Source organism: Hipposideros armiger, unplaced genomic scaffold, assembly GCF_001890085.2.
Source record: "Hipposideros armiger isolate ML-2016 unplaced genomic scaffold, ASM189008v1 scaffold_146, whole genome shotgun sequence".
NCBI lineage: Eukaryota > Metazoa > Chordata > Mammalia > Chiroptera > Hipposideridae > Hipposideros > Hipposideros armiger.
Window position 1 is genome coordinate 1,423,304 of NW_017731496.1, and position 26,866 is coordinate 1,450,169.

General features: G+C 47.5%; 1 protein-coding gene across 3 annotated transcripts; it reads right to left on the minus strand.

Annotated features, from left to right (window-relative positions):
- Window positions 1–362: 362 nt before the first annotated feature.
- GDNF (glial cell derived neurotrophic factor) lies at window positions 363–25,836 on the minus strand. 3 transcript variants are annotated; one of them, XM_019650730.1, is made up of 3 exons: window positions 25,739–25,836; window positions 20,953–21,129; window positions 363–3,456 (listed from the first exon to the last, which is right to left on the minus strand). In XM_019650730.1, the coding sequence occupies exons 2-3, from the start codon at window positions 21,101–21,103 to the stop codon at window positions 2,972–2,974; spliced, it is 636 nt and encodes a 211-aa protein (XP_019506275.1). In that variant the 5' UTR covers window positions 21,104–21,129; window positions 25,739–25,836; the 3' UTR covers window positions 363–2,971. The 3 variants fall into 3 exon arrangements, with proteins under 3 accessions (XP_019506275.1, XP_019506273.1, XP_019506274.1); XM_019650728.1 differs by lacking the exon at window positions 25,739–25,836 and adding an exon at window positions 22,364–22,433; XM_019650729.1 differs by lacking the exons at window positions 20,953–21,129; window positions 25,739–25,836 and adding an exon at window positions 18,673–18,759.
- Between the last annotated feature and the right edge of the window lie 1,030 nt (window positions 25,837–26,866).

Sequence of the window (26,866 nt, forward strand, 5' to 3'; positions counted from 1 at the left end):
GTGGAGATTTTTGCTTTGGCCACTTTTGGGTGGCTGGTGCCCTGAGCAAGTGAGTGCCTGGCATAGTATAGGCAAAACATAAGTTTTTGCTGAGTGAATAAATGCAGAATGATTTTGCAAGTTTTTCCCCACCTGGATGGTGAATGGTTGTGGAGAGTTTATGGGCAAGGCTATTGACCAACCAATGGGCTGTGTGGTGAAGGGGATGGCCTTCTAACCCATGGCTGGCTGATAATAAATCCTTGTGGATGGTTGTCTGGCCCAGCCATGGTCCCCGGGCACGCGAGGAAGTATGGAAGTATAGAAAGCAATAGAAATGAGTTTTTATTTGTAAAAAGTTACAAAATGATATTGTACAAAAATAAAGTCTGTAGAGAACTTTGGTTGAATAACACAAACGACCGACAGAGAAGTCAGAACTTCCAAAGAAGTGCACTCCTTACTGGATCAGGTGGTAATTGTAACGATTAAGAAAAATCACAAACTTTACCCTTTTGTGGATTTGGTAGAGTGATTGGCTTCAGTTAAAACCTGCTTATGGTGTGTAGGTGACGCTGGGAACCAGTTGTCAACACCCACTGAATCCTAGAGCCTCTCTGGGCAGTGACTCTCCATGGGGAGCTAGGGGCTGACTGAGTTGATACCTGGAGATACCAGCCACCAAACCTGCCAGGATGTCTGAATGGGACAGATGATCCTGGGGCGATGTCAAATTGTGCTTGAATGACCAGACTGCTTTGTCTGTCACTGTTCTGAGCAGACTGTTCCTTGCTGAGCAAGGTCCCGCTCTGGCCCCAGGAGAGGGGGAGGGAGGCATTTTCCTCTATTTCCGAGTCGTGCAAGGGGAGCAGAAAGGACAGAAAGGGGCAGAACGATGGAAACTTGGGTCTTTTGGGGCTGAGGGGAAGGGATGTGTGGTAACTACCGCCTCTTGGTTACTTTGTAAAATTAACATGATTATTTGAGGGAGGCCCTTAAAGTCATTTAATTGCTAAACCTGTCATACTTTTGGGTGACTAGCCTTGAAGGTAGTGATAATCTCCTTGATTTTTATCTCCTTGATAAAAGTCCCTTTTATGAAGTATGTAACAAGCTCTATTATAAGGCTTCGTGCATTGTGCATGGGTCGGCTGTCAGGCAAATCCATGATCTAGGGCACATATGAGGTGGTTGTTCCCACCCTAGCTTTCTCCCTTCTGAAGACGTTCATCATAAAGGTGGTACACTCTAGGAGCTCGAGCCTTGGTGTGTGGCCAGGCCAGACACGTCTTCCCATCCACCCTTCTGGGCCACCTTCTTCCCAGGAAGGGATCGGGTGTACAGGAACAGCAACTATTGTCCTGAGATGACAGCCAATGCGGGTTTACAGCAACCAGCAGACCTCACTCCTGGAAGGCCAGCAGCGTGCTCCCTGGCTGCACAGCGCACCAGCCTGTTTCTCAGGAACAGTGGGTGGAAGGATGGAGGAAGAGCCTCCACTCAGGGTGGACCCCTGCTACCTGACAGGATTTTTACTTTCAGGTCAACATTGAATCCAGGACTGCCTACTAAAAGAATTTAACCTTTCATATATATGGTTATGCATACCATAAATAGATATATGTGGAGGGGAGTAAGAGCTTAAACACAACAGAAAATGGAGCATATGGCATTTCTCTTCAGAGATGGAGCAATGAAGAAGTAAAACCAAGTGCCAATGGTCTCTGCACATGGCTCCCGAAAAGGAAACGTTCCTGTCAGAAACATTCCTTCAGACACATTTCTTTTGTTAAAAAGAAAACTAGGGAAGATGTTGAAATCTGGGGAAGTTAACGAGGGCTTGTCTAAAAAAGGTAAAGTAAGTGATTTTTGCCTAGCGAAAAACATTTTAATACTTTGAAAAGCATGGACCCTTGTTCCCAATTAAAATTTCCTTTGTCACCTTTCTTTGCATTTTGCGAGCACATATACTTTGGCACCTTTGAAAAGAAACTTTAATAAATAAGGGGAAAAAAAAGAGAAACTCATTAGTGAACGGTAATAAATAACAATAACTTAAATCTCAATAAATATCTTCTCTATATTTCTGTATCTGAAACAGATGCATTGCATCGAGTAGCTTCTCTGGTCACTGGTGACCACGCATAAACGGAGCTGGGGCGTATGTAACATCTGTCTCTCTGTAAACGGACAGGCCGGTGGGTCTCCCTGCCCCCATGAGCGGGTGGCCTTTCCCACTTGCTCTCCTGCAAGAATGCTGCCGAAAACCACAACTGGTTTCCTGTTTCCAAGGACATAAAGGAAATACCTTCAGGTTGTTTTTTAGTCATGAGGACAGCCTTTTTTGGTTCCTAGCCAACTTCTTCCCACCCCACACACCATGTTCAAAAACAATCACCAGCCATTCACAACACGCTGGTTGTAGTAAACCTCAGGCCTCAACTTTCCAATTCAAAGGTTACTCTCTCGTGTCTTTGCTTTTTTTCCCCCCGCCCCCTCTTTTCCGGGGTATGTCTCCACTGAGTGACAGAAAAATAAACCTTTCTTGCTTTCAGCAGTAAAAACGTCATGACAAGGAATGACACCAGGCTTACTTTTCCCCGGTGTCTCCAGACATGTGAAAACAAACCACAGGAGATACACTGGTTTGGTTTCAAGTGCATCCGCAACTGCGCCTGTGACCGGTGATGGTGGACTGTATCCGATGAAACAATGGCAATACCCAACCGGGGACACCAGCCCTGAGCTTCTGGTGGCATTGGCTGCCCTCCGGGATAATCCGGATGGCGGCTTTCTTTCTCCTGTCCAGTTTGCTGTAGCTGGATCTCCCTCTACCAGGCTCCCACAATGGCTGCCTTCCTCTCCTCCTCCTCCTCCTCCTCTGCATCCTTGGTCCTCATCTTCCATTCTGGGCAAACATTTCCTGGGAACCTTGGTCCCTTTCTTTGCACTGTAGCAGGAATGCAATACACAGCAGTCTCTGGAGCCGGAGTCAGATACATCCACATCTTTTAGCGGAATGCTTTCTTAGAATATGGTAAACCAGGTTATCATCTAGAAATGACAGGTCGTCATCAAAGGCGATGGGTCTGCAGCAGGCCTGCCCTACTTTGTCACTCCCCAGTCTTTTACTTTTGGATAAGTTTTTTAATATTTTGTCGTACACTGTCTCAGCGGCCTCACAGGAGCCGCTGCAGTACCGAAAAATCAGTTCCTCCTTGGTTTCGTAGCCCAAACCCAAGTCAGTGACATTCAAATGGACGGCAGTGAGGACACAACCCCGATTTCTGCCCCTCTGACTTCGCCGACCTTTCCCTCTGGAATTCTCCGGGTTGGCAGCGGCAGCCTGCCGGTTCCGCTCTCTTCTGGGAAGCACTGCCATTTGTTTGTCTGGTGACCTTTTCAGTCTTTTAATGGTGGCTTGAATAAAATCCATGACATCATCAAATTGATCAGGATAATCCTCTGGCATATTTGCTGTTCAACAAGAAAACAGAAACGGTCACGTGAGACAACAGCAATGATCATTTCAAGCCGTCTTCTAGATCAAAGTGTCTCCTAAAGTCGGCCCCGACTGGACCCACAGCGAAACTATCGGCCTATAGAACTAAGCGACTGCTGTAATCCCCCAAGAACAGAGGCTAAAATGCACCCTCCAAGACTCCACAGAAGGAAAATTATTCAGTTGAAAGGGGAGACTAACATGGTGGGTGACACACTTTCTTGTGGAAAATAAATTCTTATAAGCGTCTTCATTGGACTAACATCTGCCATTTTTAACAAGTCTGTATGGAGGTTGCTGTGAGCAGGCTGATCCCGGCAGGCCATTTTTCTTGTTTAATAACATAGTGTAGAGCAGTTAGTGGTTTGTAACTGCGAGTGTGAATGAGAATGAGCTGGGATGCTCAGTGAGATGCAGATCACTACCCTTAGGGGAGAGGCCAAAGAGCCTGTATTTTTAACAAGCCCGGGAGGAATTCTGAAGGAGGTGATCCATGGGCCATACTTTGGAAATCCTGAAGAGAGGATCATCCTGGAGCGGGAAGTCTTCCAACATGGCTGCTTTCATCGGAAATACCCAGGTCTCTTCCCTGAAATCTACCTTGACTTAACACCTCTGCATGGCTGAGTGGGAGAAGAACCATTTTGATAGAACTATTTTGAAAAGTTCATGAACTCAACTATATTTTAAAAAACATTAAGAGACTGACAAACAGTGTACTTTTCATTAACAAAGGGACTAATTTACCACTTCCTTAGAATAGCATGAGTTAAAAAATATGGTAATACTGTCGGATGACATGGAAATGTGTCTTAGCAATAAGTGGAATGAGATGCTGTTTGTGGAATAGATATAGCCTGACCCCCAGGATAGGGTCCAGCCTCTGCTGCAGGCTGTCACACAAGCTGTCACACGACTCCCACTGTCTTCGGTTGCAAACAGGATAAGACATGTACTTTAAGACCATCACAGGGAGGAATGATGAGGCAATGCTGCTAAGATATTTGAGACCTTTGGGTAAAAGCGGGAATTAGCTATCTCCTGGTGTTTTCTGCTGTGTTTCAGCATTTGCTTTGGCTGATCAAGTAAGAGAAGACTAACTATTTGAACAATTTAATACATTTCTAAAAGAGGAAGGCAATTCAAACACCTGTTTATTAGGTACTAGACCTTTCACGCTCCCCTCATCCCATTTTCAGTTAATTTAGTATGTTTAGGGTTATACATGGCTTAAAGAAATTTACCACAAAAGAGTTGTTAGTAAGGGTGAATGAATGTGTTTTTGCCAAGACCATGTTAAAGCAGAGAAGGGTTACATTGTGCCTCACCCACATCAAATTGTTTTGTCATGAACTGATTGTTAAAACAGATATCAGGTATCCTATTGTATAAAAAAAAATACAGCGAAGGCTACTTAACCACATAGATAGATAATATATGTAAAATATATGGCACATCGTAATGAATAGAGTGGGGATTGTGTGAAATACCCAGAGCACCTTGCTGCCTGACATCTAAAACTTGGCCTTGGATGGTTCTGCTGCACAGAAGTCAGGAAGCTGCTCCCACCCTGGTCTGGGCCCCATTATCTCTTGCCTGGATAACCTCAACAGCCGCTGAACTGCCTCACCCCAGCCTTACCATCCTTCAGTCAGTTTTCCACCCAACAGTCAGAACAACACTCCTAAAACTTTTAATGCAGCTCATGTCTCCCCTCTGCTCCAAACACTCCCCATTTCTCTGGGAGGAAAAGCCAACGTCCATAAGCTCCTCGGGCCCCACCTGGCCTGACCACCGCCTCTCCCCCAGCCTTTGCTACCTCTGATTTCATCCTCTGCGTCTCTTCTCCTCACTGTGCCTCAGACACGGTTTCTCAACCTCAGCACTACTGATCATTTGGGCTGGATCATTCTGTGTTGTGGGGGGCTGTCCTGTGCATTGTAGGGTGTTTAGTAGCATCCCTGGCCTCTACTCAAGAAATGCCAGTCGTATCCCTTTCCTATTCCAGTAGTGAAATTAAGTGCCTCTAGACATTGCCAAATGTCCCCTGGAAGCAAAATCATGGTGGGTTGAGAATCACAAGTCAGACTCGGACACAAGCAGGGACTCAGGGCTGTTTACTCTCCGCCTGGAAGTTGTTCCTCAGAGCACCCAGTGGCTCACTTCCCATATCCCCTTCAACTCTTGTCTCAAATGTCCCCACCCTGACCTCCCTGTTTAAAATGCAGTTCCTCCCCAAGCCCAAATCCAGACCCTCCTGTCCTCCTCTTCTCTCCCCACAATAATGTTTACTACCTTCCAACACATGGTATAACTCATTTATATTTGTGATTTATTGTCTGTCTTCTCTGACAGAATACGAACTCCAGGAGACAGGGACCTTTGCTTGGCTTGCTCACCAACGGATCCCAAGTGCTTACAATAGGACCTGGTCCCTGGAGGCCCTCGATAATTTTTGAATAAATTTAGGTCACATTAAGAAGGGCGAAAGAGTCAATTTTTCAAGGGGACACTTGGACTTCAGCTGTAAACGACACCATTATGAAACAAAAGGCTCCAAAATAAACAACCCACATCACATAGGAAGTGGGCGATGTCCTGAATGGCACAGCCATTTCCCTCCTGAGAGCTGAATAACCATCCCCAAGCTGACTTTCCCTCCCAGGCCAGCTTCCTGCAGCTTTAAAGCATTAGTTCTCAATGCCTCCTTGATCCTGCCTGTACAGATAGGGCTCATGTTCTCTGGGGGTAACATTTTCCCAAGGAGGTCTGGAAGAGGCGGAGAGTATTCTGAATTTGTCATTTACTCTGAACCACTTTCTAAGTGGACTTCCTTAGGAAGTTTTCTTTTTTCTTAAAAAACAACAAAACAACAACAAACTTTAAATCACTGTGATTTAAAGAAATGAACTACTTCAGTCTCATAAAGAAATGAACTACGCATTTTGAAAACTGAGCTGCTTATGCTATTTCTTATTTCTTTGAATAATAAGCTATAAAAGAAGAAATCAGGTGTGCTCAGTGCTCAGTTTCCAAAATCCATACTTGTACAGAATCTGAACTTCTAAAACTGATATATTAGGGGTGATTAATCAAAATACGAAAAAAAAAGTCTTCAAATTCTAAAAAAGATCTTTGTTTTACAGAAGGACTCACATGCTGGGGTCCCCTGAGCCATTTAAGAATTCCTGAATAGACCACTAATTAAAAAGCTGAGAACATAGCAAGTTAAAGTTGACAAAGAATCAACTGCAAATTAATAAGACATGAGGATGAAACATTACCAAAATTTTAACATAAACTAATGGGAAAACATTTGAGTTACAAAAGTTCAACTTACACTGGTTTAGAGACTCATTAATTTATATTACATGATAAATTACATAATTTTATGTGACTAGAGTTACAATAATGATTTGAATCAGCATTTATAATGTTCTTATTTATTGCCAGATACTTTCAAAGTTCCGGAAAACCATTTTCCCTCTTTTTTAAGACATTTTGACTGCATAGTTTAGTCCATTGGCTTTGCTTACCAGATAAAATATAGAACACGTAGTTAAATTTGAATTTTGGACAAATAGTGAATACATTTTTAATATGACAGTCCTAAATAATGTTTGGGACACACTTATACTTCCTTATGAGACCGTTTAGTCCCTTTTCCTTTATTTTAAATTCCACCTGGCCTTTTCAGGGTGATGCGTGTGGCAGTGTGAATACACCAACCACTTAGGCTTTGGATGAGGTGGTGAACAGATTAACCCGGAATTAAAAGGCTTCCTGGCTCCTGGGAAGCAGTCAATAAATGTTTGATGTGTTAAACTGACGGGTGTCCCTAATGAGAACTGCTCCTTTTGATGGGAGAATCTCCCTCATACCTTGTTGTTAATGTTGACATTTATTTAAGCCCCTAGTTCAGGCCACAGGTGATTCTTATTGAGCTGAAAGGTTCCCCTCCTCCCCTTTCTTCTCCTTGAAAAATAGAGCAAAAAAAAAATGTTTAAGTGGAAAGTTTTACATGGATAACAATTTTGGAAACCAGAAAAAGGCAAGATTGTATTTTCCAAACCACAGAGCAAATACTCCCGTTTCTTCCAACTAAATTCCTAATTCTAGGCGTTTTGATGCTTATCAACATTAGGCATTTGGGGGGCATCAAGAGCCATGCATCTCACTGAGCCTGTCCCTAAAAATTCTTCAGAGGCCTTGAACCCAGCCCAGGCAAGTAAGCTCCCCGCGATGAACCAAGAAGCCTGTGGCCGCCTCAATCTTTCAGGAATTCACCAAGCTGAGGGGAAAGGTGTTTGGGTTTGGATTAGTTCCCTAAATTAAGACTTAATGTCGCATCGCTTTCTTCTTCATCCTATTAAGGGCTTGGCAGGGTGTCAGCTACATAAGCAGCCCTCATTAATATTAACTTTGATAGCAAAATACTTGCAAACCACAAAAGAGGAGCATCATTTTTTTAAAAAGGTCAAACACTTGCTAATTTCCCAGACCCATGTGGAGAGAGGGAGAGATCTTGGAAAACACGTCCAACTTTAAAAGCTAAAGTTTTTGAAAAATCAAAATGCACAAATGCATTTCAGTCACCATTCAGGGTGCAACCAAATATTTTTGGCATTATTCTATTTAAACTATTTTAACTTTGATATGCCCTTTGTATAAACAGTGTTATTTAAACAAATGAATCCTTGTACCAGGGCATGACTCTAAGAACAAACCGTTCACGGCAGAGATTTTGCTTCCCTTGATTATGGGGAGAAAAATACGTCACCTCAAGAACAAAGGACTGAGATATTGACTATTTTATAAAGCTAATTGAGTTTTTATAGGGGCGACCTTGAGGCCTCAAAGTATTCCCTGTAGTAGCCAAACTAAAGGGTACATAATTCAAAACATTATCTTGGTTAGGCTGGCATTCGCTGGATAGGGTATTCCCCTAAATGTTAGATTTCTCTTAAAAATGGTACAGGTTGATTATATTTTAATCAAAGGGGTCCTTTTATACTCATATTGGGTCGTCTCTCTTCTCACCCTCGTGAGGCTGACGGGGCCAAGCTGGCCTTCAACCTGTCTTTAACCCGTGGGCCCAAGAGGGTGTGTGTAAAGTGGCAAGGAGATAACCCCTTACCCAGAGTGGAAGTGGGCTCTGAGGACAGAGGGAAGGTCTCTGAGGCTCTGAAGGTCCCAGGAAAGAGGGGCCTGGACGCTGGTACCCACGGCGGTTTTCTCTTAAGGGAGCCATCTTGTGGCCGAGAGCTAGCCTCAAGGACATGGGGGCCACAGAGAGAAGGCCCAGGTGTTTCTTGCTCGGGGGAGGACCAGCCTCTGTACTTCACTGTAAAGCATCCAGCTTCTGTGTATTGCAAGGGCAAGGGTTAATCCGCGGAGGTCCACACAGGTGAGCTATTGCCTAAACCAAGGCCACACAGGTGAGAGGTGCATCTAGAACGAGTGCCCGGATGTTCTCACTCCAGGTAGTGCCTGTTCTGGGATGGGCTAGGCCCTGGGGGTGCTGTGCCTGGGGCTGCTGAGGTGCTGGGGAGCCCATCCTCACAGGGAGAGCGTCCTCTGAAAGGCTGTCAGCAGACAGGAGGCACGTGGAAAACCCCCTGGCGTGGGGGACATTTAATCTGATATTCTTTGCCTACCGGTACCTCAGTAACGTACAAAGTGCTCTGTAGACCAACTATATGAAAAATGAAAATTCTCTCTGTCTCTCTATTGAGGTTTTTGGGAGCAACCTCATACACACACACACGTAGGTATACAATCACACACGCATATTTATATGAAAAGATCAGCCTAAGATTGATATAGCTCCTTGAGAAAATTCCCAACAAATGTCATTTTTTTAGAATAAATTATTTTTACTTTTTAATAAGATAGAAATATGATTTTCTTTCATGACTATTGCAATACTACCAGAACTACATGATAGAGTCTTACCTTTATATTGTCATTCTACAACTACAAAATTTCATCATTCTATATTTAAATAACAGCTTCCTTGATGGACTTAAAAATATTACCAATATAAAGGTGGCATGGATGTCCACTTTCACACAACATTAACTTTAAATCCGATGCGATCCCTGCAAGGCTAACATAGGGATCGCATATTATCTCCCCTTTACAGATTAGAAACTGAGGCTCAGGGAAGATCACTATTTGCCCAAGGCCACATGGCTTGAAAATGTGGACTTGGTTTGGTTTCGAAGTTGCATGCCATCTGTTTGTTTTTAAGTAAACACTCTACTACTGTGTAGCTTTCATGTTCTTGAGGCATATTGGAATGTACTCTGGAACAAATGTAAGATACGCTGATTTCAGCTGCACACATGCTGTACACACTTAACCAAATTCAGAACACGAAACGAGAAGTACACTTCTTTGGGAAAATTCAGTATGAGCTGAGGTACATCGATTAGATTCTAAAATTAGGCTGCCATGGGCCACAGAATAAGATAATTTGTCTCCAAAAAGGGAAAAGCCATGGCTTTCAGGGGCATCTCTCCCATGTCCTGGTTCTTGCATATCACTGTCAGGCAGATCTGGCGTTTTCCCAGTTAAAACCGGAAAACCGGCAGCCAAGGGTGGCGGCAGATTCAGACAGAGAGGCCCCATCTCCGGAAGCTCCTCAAACGCACTCTGGCACCAAATGATGAGGCCGAGCTGGAGAGGACACAGCCTGAGATTCCAGCCCAGGGTCAGTCCCTGCCCAGCCTTGTGACCTTGGCCTAGTCTCTTAACCCTTCTAAGGTCAACCAGACCCTCTCTGGGGCCCTTCCCAGGGCTAAACCCCTAAGATGCGGACAGTCTAAGTCTTGGTGGGAAAGTGCTGCCAGACATTCGCTTTCAGTCACCTCTGTCACGGAGGGGACTGCCTTGGCTAATGCCCTGGCAGTACTCTGCTCAGCCACCACCATCAGGGGCCCCATGAAACCCCACAGAGGTAGTTTAGGTTCTAGCAGTTCTTAACCTTTTCAGCTTACCCTTTGACTCAATGTCTCAGTTACTTTTGAAATAATCACCACCAAATGTCTGTCAACTCATCATCTTCCTAAGCCCTACTGAGGAGAGGTGAAAGGATGTGCAGAAAGCCCTGTATTTGAGTCTCAAAATACCCAGGTTCTAGTGGGGAGACATCCTTAGACCTCAGTCTCTATCTGTAAAGGTAAAGATGGAGCCAATGACTTCTGCGAGGACATCCTAGGACAACGTGCTGTAATTCTTCAGTCTCCAACACCCCAACATCAAACACTAAACTTGGCATTTTCTTAAAGTCTCTATTCATTTCTGTTTTTGCTCCTTCAAGCATATTTAGGTCATACCCAGCTCACGACCCACGGCAACTGCTACCAAATCGTTCATGAGAGCCTCACAGCTTGTCTTGGAAACTGTCGACCCTTGCTCTTCTATGACCTTCAGCAACCTCTGAAATGTGTAGTGTTAGTCTATGAGAGAACGTTCCAGCTCTCTGAAAAATTCTACAAAGTTTTGGCATCTGCTTTCATTTAAAAGAGTTAATTTTGCCATTTATTTGAACTAATTTAAAAGCAGTCCACAGGTCACTAAGCATTGGAATGCCATGCATCTCACACTATGTAATGACCATCCTTGTTTTCCTAGTTTGGGCAGAGTATTCATCTAGCATGAGATGGACCATCTTGGGCTAACTTCAGGAGGGGTCCACCGGCATCTATTTTCCTAAGAATAATCACCAGCTGAAGCAGTTTACTAAGTCATGTGGCCACTGCCAGAGCTACCGGTGCAGTTGCTCTATGACCAGTGGTTTGTTGACAATAAGGCATGACATGGGTTTATTTGAAAAGTATTTGCGTTATAAAAACACCAGTGTTTTGTTGTTTTAAAAAAGCATTTCTGGATCCTCTCAAGGCAGAAGAAAAGGATGAGCTAGAATGGAAATCATTTCAGAATATTGAAAAAGGGGCCTTGGGTATACTTTAAAAAGCCACTTTGCCCACCAAAATGTCCTTTTATTTATTTCTCATCTGCACCTACTGTGACCAATGTCACACACACTTACTAGTCATACTGTATCTTGAAATTTTATCTTACAACTTAAAGAAAACTTATCATAAGTGTAATGGAAATTACTCCATTGAATACAAATAGCCAAAAAAAGCCTCGCTCAGGAAGAGACAGACTATATGCATTTTGTTACTCAGGCTCTAATTTCCCTGCTCTGATTTCCATCTGTGTGCGCCATACTGTTATTATAGTTATGCTAATAACTTTACAGTGATGGAGCATAGTTCCCCTGGGGAGAAAATGTCCTTTCTCCTGTTTTTAAGTCAGGAGAACACCCACCAGGGTGTCCATTTGTTAGCTAATCCAAGCACACCTGGTGTGAGCTAAAAGCACTGGTAGTCGGTAATAAACACCCCACGCTAAGGAGTACACACCATGAGCTTGCTACTCCCTTATAAAAACTTAATGGGGGGAGGCTAGAAGCTTACCCAATAAAATTAAGTGCACAAAAAGACACTTGGAAAAATAATCCTTGTCGTATTATCAGAGGTAGGTTGTTTTCGAGGGAAACCCCAATGGAACCTTTGCTTCTTGTTCACATAAAGCCCTGCCTACAGCCTGAGATGCCCCCAGGATTCCCGTGGGATTCTGCATTTGACTTCCGTCGGCCCTTCCCAGGGGCCAGCTAAGCAGTGGGTAAAAGGGCCCGAGGGACTTGGGTGGGAAGAGGAGGGACTGAGAGAAGATGAAAGGAAAATAAAGGGGGTGAAAGCAAAGTGTTCTCAACTGTGTGAGCCTGGTTCATAGATCCTGTGGTCAGACGTGGGGAAGGACTTTCTACCCCCACCCAGTGAATATTGGAATTTTAGACCTTTCAGGTAATCAGCTATAACTATCATTCAAACACGACTGCTTTATAAAACCCCAATTTCTGACTTTGCTCCTTGCTGACTTTCTGTCATAGCCGGAAGAGTTATGTAGCCGTGTGCTGAGCTGGCAGGACACTGTCCTGTAGCACAGTCACAGAGTGAGCGCTGGGCTCAGGCTGCCCTGCGTCCAGAGTCTGACTAAGGCACTTAACCATACAGGCCCCTTAAAATGGGGATAGTCAAACTTTACCCTAATGGAAGAAAAGTTTTCAGCCTGAAAGCATTTAACAAATGGTGCCTAAAATAAGTCCACAGGGTTGTCATGTATGTGATAATTCTTCAGTGATGTCTACCTAGAGGGTAGCAGTGTGACGATCCACTCCACCAGCTCTAGACAAAGCAAGAGTACCCCAAAGTGGACGCAGACTCTGGTCCCTTGTTAGTCTAGCTGTTTCACAGGGGAGAGGGCCTCTGTGGTGGTCTGTGGGCAGAAGCAGCAGGCCTGTCTTAGGAGTATCTGCTGTGTCATCTGTGTTCCTAGAAATGCCCCAAAATTAACCACACAAACATCAACTGATTTGACAGCCCATGAATGCTTTTTTGTGTCCCCGATGGCATAGATCAGTGTCTTCGGACTGAGGCATGTGTTCTTCTGGGAGCATGTAAAGACTTTTCACAGTTCTTATAGGTAGTTTTAATTAAGAGAATCAGTTTCCACATGTACTGCTTTGCCTACAAACTCCCCTGCAACCGGTTCCCCTTTCCCAGTCACCCTCCTGCCTGACTGAGAGAGGTGTACTTCTCACCCACCTCACTCATTTTATGGGGAAGCACTGTACAGGGGACAAGCTGATATTGGTGGCTCCTGGTGTAAGGACACATTATCATGAACTTAGTATTCAGAGGATGTTCATCTGAATCGAATCACCTGGAAACAATCACATAGATTCAGGGACAGTCTGCAAAATAGCAGGTAAGACAGCCTGGACTTTTCAAAAATGTCAATGTTATGGGGAAAAATAGCTTGGGAGCTTTTCTAGATTAAAGGAGAATAAAGAGACATGATAATCAAGTATAATTTGTGATCCTCAATTAAGAAAAAACTATAAAGGACATTATTGCCACAATTGGGAAAATTTGAAAGTGGTGTATCAATTGGCTAACAGTAGTGTATCAATTACATTTCCTGAGACAGATAACTGGATTGTGGTTATATGAGATAATGTCCTTGTTCTTAGAAGGTACCTGCTGAACTATGTAAGGGTATGTTTGCAACTAATTCTCAAATGGTTCAGGTAAAAAAAAAAAAAGCAAAATGCTAACAAGAGGTCAGTCTTGGTGAAAGGTACATGGGTGTTCATTGTTGCTAAGAACGCCTACTGAGGGAAAGTCCCGTATGAATAAACCAGGAAATATTGAAGCCAGTGGTTCCATAGTTCATTCTGGCCAGGCACTCCTGGCAAGGCTTGGTGCTTTATCGGCCTGTCTGTCCATCCACCCATCCATCTACTCATCTTATAGTTAGGATCTTAGAAGTGTGATGGTTTTCATGGATGTATATTAACATGTGTATTTGAATTGAAAATGAAATTGGGCCTTTTCTGACCAAAAAGTCAATTTATTTGGGCTGTTTTATTTGATAGTTGTCTATGAATCGAATAAGCTAAATTTGCAGCTCCAAGATTTTGCCCAAAATATATTTAAAGCACATAGACAGTTCCCAAATGGGCTGGAAATTACATCTGGTACAACCAATTAAACTTATGATAAAAATTTGTAGAAATCACTTTAGAAGTGTGCAATAGTTTTTAACATTATTGTTGCAGGTTTGCAAAGCAAAAAAATGTTTGAAAACTTAAAAGCACGACTTCGCATCATAGTTATTAATGCCATACAACAGTGGGTTTTGTCTCTACTGAGCTAACTATTAATAGTTGTTTCCCAGTGGTGACCCAAACTCTCTCTATGCAAACCCGCTCCTATTCCCACTGTGGCAATGGTCTGGCACTTGTGCCATCACCCATGTGAACTCTCCCTTTCCCTGGGCAGAACGGGAGTGATCTGAGAACAAGTACCTTCCCAAATACTTGTCAAATGGCTTCCTAAATGCTGTCAGCCTATCAAGCATTTGAGAAGGCCTGGCTATGTCCTGAACAGTTAGGGAGACTTCTCTCATTGCAAAAGATGTCAGTATTATAGGAGTACATAGAGATATTCACGTCTCTCTCTTTAAAATGCCCTGGTCTGGACTGTGAAGTAGCCATTAATAATACAAGCCTAGGCCTGCTGCAGCCCAAACAGAAATCAAAGACAGGGCCTAATGGAAATCTAATGCTCCTTACTTCTTTCTGTTAGATCGCCCATTAGATTTTCTTGGAAATCTGCTTTTCAGGTTTAGTGAATGTATTTTCAGCAAGCCAGTGTTTCTGTTTCCTTAATCTGCAGATGTGGGAGCACAGTCTGCGTTAAGCCAAAATGCTCAGCTTTGGGACTAGAAGTTTGAGGCTTGAATTGTGGCTTCACCACTTACTGGATTTGTGACCTTGCTAGAGCAGTTTTCTGGGTCTCGTTTTTTTCATCTATAAAATGGGGACAATAATATCTCCTTTTGTCTGATAGAGCTCAGATGTGCTCGACTTTAGGACAAGACATAAAACCTATGTGTTAAAATCTGGGTTACCAGGTGGCTAGCTAAGAGGTGCTATAATACTAACTTTAATGTTAAGTTTTTATTTGTAGCTATTCACTTACTTGAGGATTAACAGGTTGATTTAAGTGTGCCTCTGCCTAGAAGCTTTTTAAAAATAAGGGCTCAATACTTCAAAATGAAAATGATGCCTATATTATGGACCCCACTCATGAGCAGCATGGGGACTTCTGTAACTTTTGCAGCACGCCGGCTTTGCAGCCAGATCCCACTTGCTTCCACCTCCCTGCTTGAGGTGCTCTGGTGGCACCCCGTTGCCATCAAAAACAGCAAGCACCTTCTTTTCCTGGATTTTACAGCATCTCATAAACTGGGTATCACCTACAGAGAGATCCTAAATTTCACACCACTTCCCGCCACCTGTTCCCAGTTCTTGGCGATGGGTCTGGCCTCCTCCAGTATCCACCACCTGCCCCTTCCCCATATGGTGGCCACACATTCGCCCATGCTTCTCCTTGGTCTGGAATGTGCTCTTTTCCCTCTCCCACCCTTTCCTAATACCCATCTTTCAAGTACAGGCTCAAATCCTCCCTCTCCCCCAAATCCTTTCCTGCTATGATCTCCAAACCCCAGTGACTTCATTGCTAGGAATTCTTACCATGACCACAGCTAACGTAAACCTTGTGGCAGACATAGCTATTTGTCTGACAACCCGCCCACCCACACACCCACCCACCCATCTGCCCATCCATAGTTTACAACTAGATCATAAGCTATTTAAGTTCACAATTTTGCCTTTTAGATGCCACACAGCACCTAGCATGCGTGGAAGATATTTAATACTTGCTTCTTAATTGATCTCAAGTGATTCATTAAAGAAAAAGTACTTGAATTGAATAAAGGTGCTATGGATCATTAAGTGCTAAGTAAACAAAGATGAAAGGGATGTTAGGAGGGGAAAATGCCAGAGAGCTTTTATTTTTATATCAGCAAAAGTAGCATATTTTGGGCATAATTCTTCGGCTATTGGATCAGCCTAAGGTCCTAAGATTGGCGAATTCAAATTAAGTACTTTCCTCTAAAGAGCAATAGTTTGAAATAGGTCTTTACACTGGGGCCAGGGTGAGATGCTTGTCTCAGCTCTCAATTGAGGAATCAGTGCCTCCTAAAAGTCTGACGTGCAATTTCTTGCTTCCAAATGGCAGAGTCCCTTCCCAGCTTAGGTAGTTACTTTATTATAGTCTTGCTCATTCATACCGTCCCTAAAGCAATACGAAGCAATATAAACGGTGTTTATTTATTCGGAACTCTATATCCCATAACATTAAATTTGGAAGCTTAACATTTAACCATCTGGCTGCACTAAACCCTTCCGTAGCTGGATAACAATGGGCTGAAAGTTTACTAAGTTCACTAAAAGATTTTCACTGGATTTACAAAACACCTTAATTTAATTTAAATGATCCGGCTGGGATCATTTAAAACAAAAACGTTCTATCTCAATACAGGTAGCATCCAATTCACAGTCCTCTTATCACTTGCATATAAGGATCTTAGTCTGACCTGTCTCCCTTCTCCCCATGGGGGAACAGGGTCTCCCTAACATGACCATAGGAATCTGGTGGGAAAAATTCCATAGGAACTATGTGGGCTTCGAAAATTGGAGAAGGGATAACTGGGAAGAGCCAGGGGGAGCTGACCCAGGGGCAGAATCCCAGGCAAAACTGACCTGCCTACGTGCTGACCAACCAAATGACTGCAGGGCCCAAAATAGCCTCCTACCAGGACTGCATTTCTTTCACTCTCCGTATTATGTTGTGCTGCTTGAAATTCCACCATTTAGAGCAGCATCTTGGCAGAGGCTGAAGTAAAAGACTGTGGTGGGAGAAAAGGCGCTCATTGGGTACGTGGCCAGGGGAGGAGGGGGACATTGCAAGTAGACGGGTGACAAAATAACCACTATAATACTTATCTCTGGGCTTTACAAAGCATTCTTTCATTTAACCTTCACAGCAACCTCATGAGGCAGGCATACTATTATCCCTATTTTATAGATGAAGAAACTGAGGTTTCAGAGATGTTAAGTAACAACAGCTGATTAAGTGGCAAGGCTGGGATGCAAACCACAGCCTGATCTGAATGTATGACTTTGAGCCCTTATTTGTTGAGACTCCCTGATTTCTCGCTCTTTGCCCTCCTTCTGCAGGTTAAGGGACCTGGAACCTCAGGAAGAGACTCTAGCCTAATAATGCTGTGAATTATATTTCAGTTATGGCATAGTTTACATAGATTTTTATGGACTAGCCTGGAAACTTGAGAGCTTGATTTATAGGATTGTTTCTACAGGCAATTTTGTGACTTGCTACCAAACTGATGGAATATAATCCCATTATATGACAACAAATTGTGGACTACCTGTAATTATAGTTTAACCATCTTTTATGTTTCTTCTAGTTGGCTCCCAGTCATACAAAATGCCCACTTCACCAGCCCAAGGTTCTTCGTGTTTAGTTTTAGCTTACCAAATTGGACCACACATCATCCATTTACTAGATAGCATCTTCCATGAAGCAGGGGCTTCTGGCTATTATGTGTATCAAGGATTCCCTAGCACCTAGGACAGTGCCTGACATATGCAGGCACACATCAGTTATTATTTGTTAAATGAACATGTGCTTTTAGGTCGCAGATTTTTAAAACCACATGCACTTTATACTTTCCCTTGTGAAACACACTTGGAGCTGTCACACACAGCTGAGTCTGGCATGTGACTATGATTAACTAATAAATTCTGACAGCCTTGTGCAAAATAGTTTTACTCATTAGTTGAAGACCTTCCTCCACAAGAAGTGTTTTCCCCCTAGAATGCTCTGCACACATTTCAGTGGTTTGGGGAAACTCTGGTCCCAGCTTCAGCTGACCTGCCTCCTTGCCATGTAGAACTCTGGCACTTGGACAAGCTGCCTTATCTCTTCAGGCTGGAGGACCATAAGGAGTTTCCTTTCAGCTCTAACATGCTATGACAACTGTGAGTTTCACATTCTAGATTCTTCATGCCTGCTCTAATCGCCCCTTGGGGAAGATACTGGCAAAAAGCAAAATAAAAGAACCAAGAGAGCTAAAGGGCAAAGTCTTGGATGCCCCCAAAGGAAAATCACAAGTCCTTGAGTTTAGACAAACTTGAAGTTGCTATGGGAGGCAGCCACAGTTCATTTAATACTTTATAGCCAACCTCTAGGGAAGCAAGGGAGCCGATTATGATTTCTATTTGGTTAGTTCATCCTAGGAATAGAATTCTGGCTGTTTCATTTACATCGGAACCAACAGAACACATTCAACCTCAAGGGTGAGTGTGTGGATGGGGTACAGTCCAGTCCCCTTTGAATAGCACAGAATCACATTAAGGTGACATGAAAGACCTGTTGCTTAATCACTAAGTTGCAAGCATTTGAAAAGAAGAGTGGCCAGTATTTATGGTACTTTATGTTTTCAAAGGGAATGAATGACTTAATGTTTTTCTACATAAGCCTTAACCAGTTGCATGGTGTACAACGCAGGATATAAATGTCAGCTCTGCGACAGGGGTGTGTTGACATGGTGAAGTGTTAAAAGTCTGCACACTGTCATTATTCTGCCTCCCCTGCACTGACAGCTTGCTACTGAATTGAACATACCTGGAAAGAAGTCAATCTGGCTTAGAATGCAGCTCAGTTTCTCTTTGGGAACGTTTCTCTTTCAAGTTTCCTCTGGGATCTACTGGGTCTTCCCATAGATAAAACAGAATTGGGTATGTTCTGCTGGTTCAAATGTAAATAGAGTAGTCAGAATCTTGTCCATTGATGACTTAGCATCAGTTTTGGAAAAGGGAAGTAATCTCCCTTTCCCCACAACATGCCCCCCCAACGCATACACCAATCAGGAGGATTAATACTACCTTGCTTGCTTTGTGACTGGTGGTACCTTATATGAGGCCCAGATTTTCTTAGGGTATTATCGGTCATAGAGATTCAACCCTGACTGCACATTAGACTCACCTGGGGAACATCTAAATCTCCAGCTGCCCCAGCCAATTAAATCAGAAGCTCTCAGGGTGAGCCCCAGCATCAGTAAGTCATTAAAGTTCCCCAGGTTATTCCACTGTGCAGGGGTCTCTTCTTATGAGTCTCTTCCCAAAGGATAGTTAGGGCAAGGGCATGAAAGCCAGGGGTCACATCTCATAGCCATTGGCATTTTGAAGTGAAAAGGTCTCCCTTTACTGTACAGTTTTAAATTGTTTGTTGCATTCTCAAGTAAATAAATCACTTCTCCAAAGTCACAGTTAGTTGAGAGCAGAGCCAGAACCAGGAGCCAGCATTAAATAAGCCTAGGTAGACAGGGTACTGAAATGCTAACTAAATCTCCATGAATTAATCAGCGTCAGCACCAGGCAGTCCTTTTTCCCTCCTTCCTGTCCTAGTTAGAGAACTATTATCTACTGCTGTGTTCCTGTTCCTCAGGCCTAGGTTGTATGAATGAATGCAAAGCCACTTAGCTCTCATGGGCACTGTTCTGAAGACAATGGTATAAAGGGCATTTTACATTTAAGTTTCTATGGGAGAAACATTTATAGAGACTGAGATGGAAATGTGTGGTTGAAACCAAATAGGTTTATACAGTACAACTAATTGTCAGAAACTCTTAGAATAATCACTTTAATTTCAAGGAATCAATCATGTTCTCTTACTAACCCTAAGTCACTCCTGAAGTCTTAATTTGCCTTAGGAAAAAAATGCACTTTTTCTCTTTTTGGGGACTTCTGGCAAAATATGCTTTTATTGTTGTAAGTAAGCATAAAATAGACACATCACATTTCCTGTTCTTAGCCCAAGGCCACAGAATTGGGGAACTCTTAGCAAACAGCTGACCTGTGGGGTCCTTCTACCATGCATATGACCACAGTATATTTCAAGTGCAAAATAGCTGGAGGGGTATTAGGAGAGGGGAGTAGCCAGGGTGACATCCTGGCTACAGCTCACTACTGCTTTATTTTGAGATTGTGTCAAATATTCTACCTTTGTTACCTATATATCTCCCCAATGGCTTCTACCTTGTAATGTAGCATACTTTGCTTTATGCAACAGATAAACTTCTGAAGAGTGGAGGGTAAATTATATCAAATCATAGCTGACATGCCCTACTAAAGTGCTATCTAAAACATTTTTGAGAGGCAAAATCACAGATTTATTTTCTAATATGAATAACCTGATCTTTTCTAAGAGTTAACATTGTCATATGTGGAGTGAACTCTATAGCTTTCCCCGCCTAGTTCCAGCTAGCACCATTTACCCTAAGTCTTTCTAGAACCCGAACTTTTCTGAACAGATTTGACACTGCTCAGATGTTTGTTCTGGAAATCGAGGACCTTCTGTGTTTGCGCTGACGCTGGCTTGGTTTTGTGAAACCTCAGCCTCTTCCCTTGCAAGGGCAGTTTAGGATGGAAATGCAATTGTTTTTCAGAAATGAGCACAGTAGGGCACACACCCAAACAGAGAAAGGACTTGGGAAGAAAGAAAAAAACGCGCGCGCGCGCGCGCGCGCGCGCGTGTGTGTGTGTGTGTGATAGGGAAGCAGAGAAAAAGGGACAACTGTGTTTTCCTGTGGTGGTGGTGGTGGAGGCGGTGGTGATGGTGGGGAAAATATCTGTTCATTGGAACGCTAAACAGACAGCATAAAAATTTGATACCTTCTCTGCTGGGCAACCCTGCACGTGTCATATACAGACTAGGCGTCCGGGACCTTTGGGCAGCTGCCAGCAGCCACGCACCAGGAAGGGCTGCAGCGCCAGCGCGGCTCTGCCCACGGGTCGGGGAGGCAGTGCTGCGGTCCCGGTTGGCTTGGGGTGCGTGCGGGCGGCGGGTGGGGGTACGTGGGGGCCCGCCGGCGGCCCCCCCCCGCGGGGAGGGAACGGTTCTTACAGTCACTGCTCAGCGCGAAGGGCGCGCGGCGGCGGCCGAGGGAGCGGTCTTCAGCGGGCGCCTCGGGAGGCCTCTTACCGGCGGGCAGCGGGAAGGCGGACGCGGTGTGGAACAGCACCAGGCAGACAGCCACGACATCACATAACTTCATCTTAGAGTCCCTTCCAGCGGCGGCACCTGCGCCCGCGGGCGAGAGAATGGGAGAACGCACATTAGGCCTGGTTGCCGCCCTGGGCATGGCATCCCTGCGGGTCCTGGCGCCCGGTCCAAACTCGGCACCGCCCTCCACCCAGGCCGCCTCGGCCCAGCGGAACCCTGGGCATCCCCGCCCCCTTCCAAGTCCCCTACAGGTTCACCTCCCCCGTGCGCCCCAGGCGCGGCTGTCGCTCGGTGTCCAGCCCCAGTTGCCCTTCTCTTTCGCCACCCGATATCAGGGGGTCAGATCTTTGACCAGGGCCGCTGCCCCCCGCTAGTCCCACTACGACGACACCAGGATTCCTGACTAGTCCCCAGTACTGGTGCGCAAAGTCCACCCTGGGGGACGACCGGGAAGCCCCCTCGCTGTGTCCTCCGCCCCAGCCAGAGACTCCCCCTCCCCGCCCAGCGGGTCCCATAGCCTCCTGAAAACCAGCTCTCGACACAAGTCAGCGACTGACCTTTTATTTTAGAATAAAATTAAGCGCACCCCAGCCCGGGGGCCGGGATCCTGCTCTCAGCAGGTGGGGGCAGGCTATGTGACACCCCTCGCCCTACCTGTCGCCCCCCCCCGGGCGTCATTCTTTCCACCTATTTTGTCGTCGGAACAAGAAATTTGTAATGGAGACTTGGAGGCTTTTGGCCGGTATGGGAATATCTGTGTTAAGTTACATAACTCCCCAAAGCATCAACTCAGTTTAAAATACTAGTTCACCTCTTAAGGTTATAAACATTAAATAACGTATTTTGGAAAAGCCTAGAGGAGCATAAAGTCAGCGCTCAATCAATGGTTTAGTATTGCTGTTAGGTAGGGATTGCATTTGTCCTGAAATTTTTCATCCTTTGTGGTATACCCGAACACCTCTGGAGTTTTGCAGTTTTGCGCGATTCCGGCCCCAAATCCCTTCCCCTCCCAGAGGAGTCTCGAACTCCCCGCGCCCCGGTCAGAGTCACTCTAGGATGATTGTACCCGGGTCCCGGACGCTGCGGCGGCGCACCAGCACCCGAAGGCCTAGGCCACGAAACGCGCGGGTTGGGGGCAGCTCTTCTCAGCGAGGGGGCTCTGTTTGGCTTCTCAGTCCTCACACTCCTACAAAGGAGGGCCATGCAGCCGGGGGCGGGCGAGAAAACGGCACCATCAACTCGGGGCCAAACTCCACCTAGTTAGGAGGTGGGAGGGGGCCGGGGAACCTCAGCGTGCGGTATTACCCAGTACCTTCCCAAGGCCAGCGTTCCAGTTTCCAAGGGGATTTTCAAGTGGAAACTTCGAGATTCACGCAGTTGATTATCTCCTCTACGCCAAATAAAACGGATTCTTAGGAAAATCTCCTTGAACGTTTTCCATGGAGAGAGTAAGACAGTTTCCAGGTAATGCAAAATCCTGGGTGCCTTTCCTCTCTGTTAATGCCCAGGCTCGCCCGCCTTCCTTTCGAAGGCGGCCGCCCCTTCTCCACTCCCCCCACCACCCCCATCTCTACCTAGAACAACCGCCCGGGTGTCCGTGCAGGCCACCCGGTGAAGCGTTTAATTCGGCTGCCACCTCCAACTGCTGCGGAGACAACACGTTTTCCACCCCTAGGGCGTCCGTTGTCTCGCTGCGCAGCTATTGGACTCGGGGAGGGATTTGGTAGGGACTAGGAAGAACTCCGGGCAACCTGCAGCTCCGGGCTGGTTTACAACCCCGGGACAAATCAAAGGCTCTGGGTTGGGGCGCACCGGCCCAGGCAATGCTGCAACTAGGCCATGCAAAATGAGCGCAGCGAGGCGCGTTAGTAGAGACTGGGGGGACGCAAGCCCTCCTGCCTCTTCGCCTGGGTGCCTGTGCGAAATGGCGGGCGGCCCTGTGCAGAAGTGAGGCGCGGGGTTAAAGCGCCATTCCAAATCGCCATGCCTGCCAGCAGGAAGCGACAGAGGCACCAGATTTCCCTTCCACATTAAGAGGGTTTTTCCTCTTTTTCCTGCTTGGCCGACGGAGAGCTCTTAAAATTGGACGTGGAGATCCTCAATTAGAAGTGCGGCGAAGCTGACAGAAGAGGAAACGGTGGAAAACTCCCCGTGTCGCCAGAGGAGACTCCCAGCTCCCGTTCTCGCCCTCGGCGGGAGAGGCACAGGCCCCAAACGAGCTCTCCCACCTTCTCCGGTGCAGGGAGGGTGCATTCTCCCCTCCGAGCAGCCCCGAGGCTGGCTCCAATCGGAGCGGCTCTTTAGTTCCCGGGATTCGTTGGGCGGATGAAGAGGAGGGGGCCTGGGGGCTGGCACCCACAGAGAGTCTACCAGCACGGTTTTTCTCATAGCGCGTCTGGGCACCCCACCCAATCCCCACACCCCCTGCGGCTTCCCTGTTTGTTACTTGATCGCTTTGTCAAAGCACATCTGCCCGACGTGTTTCTGCCGCCTTTAATTTCTCAACTAGCAGCCACGTGCGGTAACCAAACTGTCGTTCAGAAGTCGGAGCCCTTCTTATACCCCACAGGCTGGTCCCCCTCAGGGCAAACGGGGGACCTCGTGGGCGCCTGAACCTGGTGGTCCCCAGGCCCGGGGCTGAAAGAACGCGCAGGGGAGCCTGCGTGCCCGCAGAGGCCGCCACTTCTGAGTTCCCAGCACCAGGGGGCACCAGAAACCGCCTGAGTCTCGTAGTGCCCACGCGGCTGGGAGGCTGCGTTGTCATTTAAAGTATTGTATAAAACCAGTGAACTAGCAATCCCCCTACAATCCTCCTCAAATCCAAATTATCCCCGGGATTTCTGGATGTCCTCACCATCATCCCCTGTTTTCAGGCCCCAACCCCTCCATCCCCTTCCTAGCCTTTCTCTTCCCACCTCAACCTGAGCTGGTTTCCCCGCATCCTGCATTTAGAACTCCCCCTCCCCGGAATCCCCGCATCATGGTGACAGTTTCCCCGCCGGTGAGTGCTCCCGCCGCCAGTGCCCTGCACCTTCCTGTGTCTGGCAGGCTAGGAGCTTTGTTTGGGCTTTGCCTTCAAGGTCCAGGGCTCAAGGAGAGAAAACGGAGGCGCGGGGCGGGGGTGAGGGTGGGGGTGGGGCGCCGTCCTGTAACTCGGGGTTTTCTTTTGCGGTAGGGACAGAAGTTGCTGAAAGATGTATTGCTCTTCTTAACTGTGCCTCGTGTCCTAGACTGTCAGAGAACTTATTCCTTAACTGTTGGGTCCAAGACTGGGGGAAGGAAAAATAATGAGGGACGCTTTCGGCAGACAGTCTGGGGAGCGGGTGTCTGTTAAAGAGCCTGAGGCCAGGTTCCACGTCTGGGGGCACCCGAATCCCTTACGAGAGTAGGCTGGGGATGCTGCGGGCTTCCCGGACACCTAACACATGTCACTTGTTGAAAAGGCGACACTGGCTCTCGCTACCCCGCCACAGCGAAGGCGTGGCGGAACAGGGAGGGCGAGCCCCGACCCCGGCCCGGAGGAAGCGCCGCAGCTCCCACTTGGAGGGCTTTACGGGAAGAGGTGCGTGCGTGAGGTTGAAAGCAGCACCTTCCTTGTAATACATACTTAAGTGTCGATTCAAAATACGGAGGAAGAGTCGAGCGAGCGCTAACGTATCAGCAGGCAGGGGCCGGAAGACTTGTTTGCCCTCGCCAATGAGGAAAATGTTGGGAGCAGGGGGTTGGAAAGCACCCCCACCTCGGGGCACGCACGTTTTGGTCTGCTGGTGGGTTTGCCACAGCTGAAACTAGGGAGGCGCCAGCAGGCTGGGGGTTCCGGCGAAAGGCCGTTCCCCGCCCCGATGAGGGTTCATTTTCACCGGGTGGGCCAGGAAACCAAACCTCGGCGAAATCAGCTCTGAGGTGGTGCAAGGTAGTGGAGGGGGTGTTATTGGGGAGGTGGCACAGAGTACAGGAAAAAAGAGGTCATTAAAATAATCACTACGATGGCCTGGCGGAGACCTTGGGAAGTTTCAAGCGTCTGTTCTAGGCGGAGACCGGGGTCCTGGACTGTCCAGGGAGCCCCTCTCCTAACCTAGACCGGCGTGGTTAGTTGGCGTTGTGGGCGTTAGGATAGAGCAAAGCGCCCGGGTTCCGAAACGGGCGAGGAATGTAGTTTTGGAAGACCGCGCCGGGAGAGGGGGCCCTCTGTTTTTAAGCTCTCAATACCTTTGCATCAGTCCCTCCAGGGCCTGCGCTTTCCCTCGGGAACAGACCAAAACTCCCAGTAATGATTTTATGCAGCTGCGTGTCCAGAGAGGATTCTCTCCGGTCGCGGTGGGTGCAAAGATGACCCCAGCCCCGCACAGTCCCGGGAATTGACAGAAGAACGTCCCGCCCAGTCGGGGAGGAAAACTGCCCCCTCGTACATTCCGGGGTCTAGAGACAGCAGGGGCACCAGGGATCTTTGCCCACGTGGAAAGGCAACCTGCCCCTCCGCAAGACCAGCCTCTCTCCGGTTCAACTTCTCTCTCTCCTCTGTCTTCTCGGGACCCTGATTCCCTCTAGTCTTTCTTCTTTCCAATTTCACAGCCTGCTCTGGGGTCCAACCGCACCCCAGGCGTCTCCGGCGGCACGCAGCCCTCTGTGCCCGCCAGCGACGTAGGCACCACCCGCCTCCTCCACCCCGGCCCGCTTTTCCGCTTACCTCGGATCTGGTCTCCGCAGACCCCCAGTTGGACATTAACTCCAGGAGACCCAAGTCCCAGCCAGTACACCCATCCGGGCCGAGGGCAGGAGCGCAGAGCCCCGCCCCACAGGTCAGGGGCACTACAAGTTCGCAATCCTGGGGGTGCTCGGGGCTGCGACGGCGCGCGGGTGGCGGCGGCCAAGGTTCCCGCCGCCGCCGCCGCGAAAAGGGCAAGGGATGCCGACAGCTCCCCCGCCGGCTCCCCGCACCCGCGGAAGCCGAAGTCCGAGCAGCGGGCGCTGCCTTGCGTGGGGGGTGACACGGCGGCGCGCGCTGCGCTTTTGGCGGGGGCTGCGCGGGCCCGGGGCGCGGCGGGCGGCTCAGCGGCAGCAGCCGCGCTCTGCGCCTTCCCCGGGCGCAGCTCCTGGGAGCACGAGTTGGGCCGGGCTGATGCTGCCGCCGAAGCTGAGGTCTTGCCTGGAAATCCGAACGAGACACCACGTCAACCAGCGCGGGGAGTCGCGTGAAGACATGAGGGCGCCAGGAGCGCAGGCTGGTCGTTGAGAGCCCGGGCCAGGGGGCCGGGGTGGGGGAGGGGAGGCGCGGGGCCCCGGGAGGGGAGGGGTCGGGAGGCGGCGGTGGAGGAAGGCAAGGAGAGCAGCGAGGAGGCGCCCCAGCTCTCGAGGCGGGGGCTCGGGGTGCGAGTGGGTGACGCGAGGCGCCCCTCCCTGGGGTGCAGGGAGAGCGCTCAGCGCGTGGAGACGCTGCGGGGCTCGCGCCTCCTCCTCGCAGGGTAGATCCGGAGGAATGTGCGGAGCTCGGCGCAGTCCAATCGAAGGGGGCAATAGGAACTTGACCGCGGCGTGCGCGCCTGGCTTGGGACCCTCGCCTGGCACTCGGAAGGAGGCGCTCTGTCGGGCGGAGGGTGTGCTGGGCGTTCCTCGCGCCTGTCGAAGGCTTTCCTTTCTCCTCGGTGTCTAGCCCTCTCGCTTTTCTGTAGGGCAGAGGGCAGTGGCCAGAAGAAGAGCTGCAGGCGGGAGTTCTCCTAGGCACGACGAGGGCGAGGTGTGGAGCAGCCAGTGAGCGAAGCCGAGTGTTTGCCAGGGGACGCTGAGAGTGGGGGTGAATTTATAGGGCTCTGGCTCC

What these genes read in the sequence shown, in the direction of transcription:
- GDNF (XM_019650730.1), bottom strand. Translation starts at nt 21,103, where the DNA reads ATGAAGTTATGTGATGTCGTGGCTGTCTGCCTGGTGCTGTTCCACACC. An exon ending in CTTCGCGCTGAGCAGTGACT is followed by an intron (nt 3,457 to 20,952) that starts GTAAGAACCGTT and finishes CTTGTTGAACAG; the next exon opens with CAAATATGCCAGAGGATTAT.